Here is a 3,906-nt window from a genome sequence, read left to right on the forward strand (position 1 = left end):
TATCTTTTCTACACATGACACAGAAAATATCTACCTTTTTTGTCAAAGAACTTTCCGAGCACATAAAACATTGAGATGTGCGTACAACATCTTTTATCGGATTTTTCAATATTTTGAATCACGTTTAAAAGTCATTTTAAGAATCAGGAGCATATGCTCCTGGGAGCTAAAACGCCTCATCCAGTTTAAACTTCTAAAAGTTTAACTAACTTTATGAATAAAGGTCTTAGTATTTGTGTCATTAAATTATTATTGCTGAATTCGACATAGTTTACCCAACATCATATATATTGCATAGTGGAGAGTTTTGGTTCAGTGCACGAGTGATCACTTTGTTTTTTAAAAATTAAGACCGCATTTACGAGTTTTTTTTAATGATTTCTTATTTGGCTAATGGTATATCCTACAAACATGCAAAATATCAACTCCAAATACACCCTCGGTTCCATTAAACATATCTTAACTTTGTCTATATTTAGGTATATCTCAACATGTCTAGATAGTAGATATACAGAAAATAAGTATGTATATACAAAAATGAGAAACGTGTGGATCTGAGTATGTATGTTTTCAACTCTCCGAATTTGATCAGATTTTGTAATTTTTGTGTAACTCAGAATATGAAGAAATTCACATTGCTATTCTCATGCTAGTAGGTTACACCATTGACTATGTCGAGATTTATTTTCACAGTTTTAAAACAAATAAATATGGTTTTTATTTTTTTTGTTTAAACATGAAAGATCGCTAGAGCTTGGGAGGCAAAGACACTTTTTGCATATTGCAACCCTAATCTTTAAATAGTCAACATTCAAAAGATTTGACTTAGTACAGAAAGGTATTGAGTAGGGAGTAACTTTTATTGATAAAATAGTAAAGTGAAACAAGAATAATAGTACAACGAACAACCAGAGAATTCCGGAGAATTCCCGAGTCAAAAATACACGATCCGAATATCCGATACCGATGGATCGATCGGTGCCTAGCTTATGTTCTACCGCGAAATGTAAATACAACTATCCTCAGGCACCTCGGTGTGTCTACCCGGTGCTCCGAGGAAAAATGGTGGTATATGGCGCAAAAATACAAAAAAAAAAAAAAAAACTAAAGGAATCGCCTATTGGCTAGTGTAGTAGCACTATGCACTAATGGCCATGGCCGTAAGCTGGCTCTAAGGCGTACCCCGCGGTAATAATGTATAAACACTAGCTATACGCGCACGCGGCGGCGGTCTACCGCTCGGCCTTCCGGTCAGCAGAGAGCGGGGTGAGCCGGAGCGCCCACTTCATATTCATGGCGAGCGGGCAGCTCATGCTCCTGGCGGGGGCCGCCGCCGCGCGGCGCAGCGCGCCGACGGTGCCGGCGCCCTTGTAGCTGGTCTCGACGAAGGCCCTGAGGCGCTGCATGGCCACGTCGAGCGTCTTGGCGGACATGTTGGCGAAACAGACGCGGAACCAGCCGGGCTCGCTGCAGTGGCACGAGGACCCCGGCGAGATGTTGAGCCCGACGTCAAACACCACCTTCTTCCACAGCGACATCTCCCCCTCGAAGGAGCGGCTGCGCATCAGGTGGCTCATGTCCACCCAGCAGAAGAGCCCCGCGTCGCTCTCCAGGCACCCAATGCCGATCGCCTTGAGCCCGTCCACGAGCTGGTCGCGCCGCTCCTTGAGCCGCCGCTTGTTCTCGGCCAGGTACCCACGGGTGAAGTCCTTGTCTCCTAGGAGCGCCGCCAGGAGGAACTGCGTCTGGGAGGAGACGAGCCCGAAGCTGGACATCTTTGTCGCCGCGGAGACGACGGCGGGGTTGGAGGAGTAGATGGCACCGACGCGGAAGCCCGGGAGGCCGAGGTCCTTGGACAGGCTATACACGACGTGCACGCGGCCGTCAAGCCCGTAGTCGGCGGCGCGCGGGCCGCGCGCGGCCAGGACCTCGAGCACGCTGACGAAGGGCATGGAGTCGGAGAAGGCCGTGCCGGAGTAGATCTCGTCGCTGACGAGGTGGATGCCCTTGGCGGCGACGAAGTCGACGATCATGTCGAGGTCGGCGCGGGGCACGGCGGTGCCGAGCGGGTTGGAGGGGTTGGTGATGAGCACGCCCTTGACGCGCAGGCGGCGCTTCTGCGCGCGGCGGTACGCGTCGTCCAGCGCGGCGCGTGTCACCCTGAAGCCATTAGCGCTGGCGCAGTGCACCGGCACGATCTCGGCTCCGGTGCGCCACTTGAGGTCGCGGTCAAACCTGCATGCGCAAGGGTGACGTAAGCATCTGAAGACATGATTTGTTTGTTTGTATCCTAATTACTTGGCGATTGAAAGTGGCGCGCCCCACATGCACGTCCTTGCACATGGAACTGCAGGTGAAAAAAATGGCGGGTAATTAGCGTGGAGTCGCGATCGAGTGCATACCCTGGGTAGTATGGCGTTGGGATGAGGAATGCGTCGCCCTGGTCGGCGAGGCAGAACATGAGCGCCTCGTTGGCCGAGGTGGCGCCGGCGGTGAGCACGATGTTGCTGGGGTCGAACGCCACCCTGTGCCCTCGCTGCTCTGACATGAACCTCACCAATGCCTGTGCAAAGTAACGTGGGTAAGCCTTTGACCGTATTACTTAAGCATACGCGTTTGCCGGAGAAGTATAGAGGACTGTGCCAAGTGGCCGGGAAATCGCTTACATTCTTGAAGGCCGGGAGGCCATGGTAGTCCTGGAAGAGCGCGAGCTCGCGGAAGACGGAGGCGCCTCCGCGCCGGAGCCCGAGCGCGTCGGGGTTCTTTTCCAGCCAGTCCTCCACCAGGTCGAACGAGAGCTGGTTTTCGGCGAGGCCCATCTGGATGATGCCGCCTGGGTTGGCGACGGCGTCGAAGGGGTTCTTCTCGTACTCCTCCCAGCCCAGGAAGTAGGACGAGTCCTGGCCGTGGCTGTTGCATCCGGCCTTCTTCGACAGCAGCTGCGGCTCGTCGGCGACCTTGTTCACCATCTTAATCTTTCTCCTCCTCCCGGTCAACTAACGCGGCGCGCGCGTGCTTGCTTGAGGTCGGTTTGAAATTGAGCTGATCGAGTGTCAATCAAGCAAGACTGAGCTGAGCTGGGAGAGCAGCCAGCAGCCGAGAGAGGAAGAGGAGTAAGCGATGTAAGTGGTGTCGAGTTTGGTGTCTCCCAAGGTGGGGAGCCCGAGCTATATATATAGTGGTGAGCTGAGCTGCTGACGAAAGGCCGGGGGCAGCGAGTGTCATTTCACTAGAATACTTTGTTTTCGATTTATCGCGTGGAATAAGCGGCGTTAACACAGGTGCTGATCGAGTGGGGGAGAGCAGGTTAACATCACAACAGCTAAGTATTATTAACGCGAAAAGGCGTTCTGAGTTAGCAGCAAGCCAGCAACCATTGTGCGTGTCATGTTGCTGGCTCCTCGCAAAGCATCCGCGGTTTCAATGGCGAGAGCCGCGGTTCCCCTAACAGTAACACTGCTACTCAGTACTGTATTGTTTATCTGAATTCTCTATAATCTTCGTACTGGAATCCCTTTTTAGTCTACCTCCGCCGTAATCGACTGATTGTATTTTTAACTAGCTTGTCTCCGTCCGGCATATGGGCTCCACACTCAGCGACGTGTGTTCATGGTCTCAGCTAAGCTGATTACTGACATCAGTAAAGATAAATTGCATCACGCGCGCCATAAGTCACATTCCCAGTCTCTTACATATTTCGTCAAAAGAAAAGAAAAAAAGCCGACATAACTTGTTGAATTAGTCTGATCACGGGATGATGTAGACAAGCTAGCCGATTGCTCGAAAAAGGAGACAGGATCAACTATGAGAAACAGTAAAAGAATGATACACGAAAATGACAGTATCACGGCAGGGGTGTTCTCGCTTACACCTTCTGGATTTGGCTTTCTCAACCTAGGTACTCAG

General features: G+C 51.1%; 1 protein-coding gene across 1 annotated transcript; it reads right to left on the reverse strand.

The window, feature by feature from the left end:
• Positions 1-841: 841 nt before the first annotated feature.
• Positions 842-3,158, reverse strand: LOC127293061 (1-aminocyclopropane-1-carboxylate synthase 1). The gene is made up of 3 exons (XM_051322610.2): positions 2,667-3,158; positions 2,403-2,563; positions 842-2,235 (listed from the first exon to the last, which is right to left on the reverse strand). Exons 1-3 carry the CDS (start codon positions 2,967-2,969, stop codon positions 1,233-1,235), a joined length of 1,467 nt encoding a protein of 488 aa, XP_051178570.1. The 5' UTR covers positions 2,970-3,158; the 3' UTR covers positions 842-1,232.
• Between the last annotated feature and the right edge of the window lie 748 nt (positions 3,159-3,906).

The sequence above is a fragment of the Lolium perenne genome, chromosome 4, assembly GCF_019359855.2.
Source record: "Lolium perenne isolate Kyuss_39 chromosome 4, Kyuss_2.0, whole genome shotgun sequence".
Classification (NCBI taxonomy): domain Eukaryota; kingdom Viridiplantae; phylum Streptophyta; class Magnoliopsida; order Poales; family Poaceae; genus Lolium; species Lolium perenne.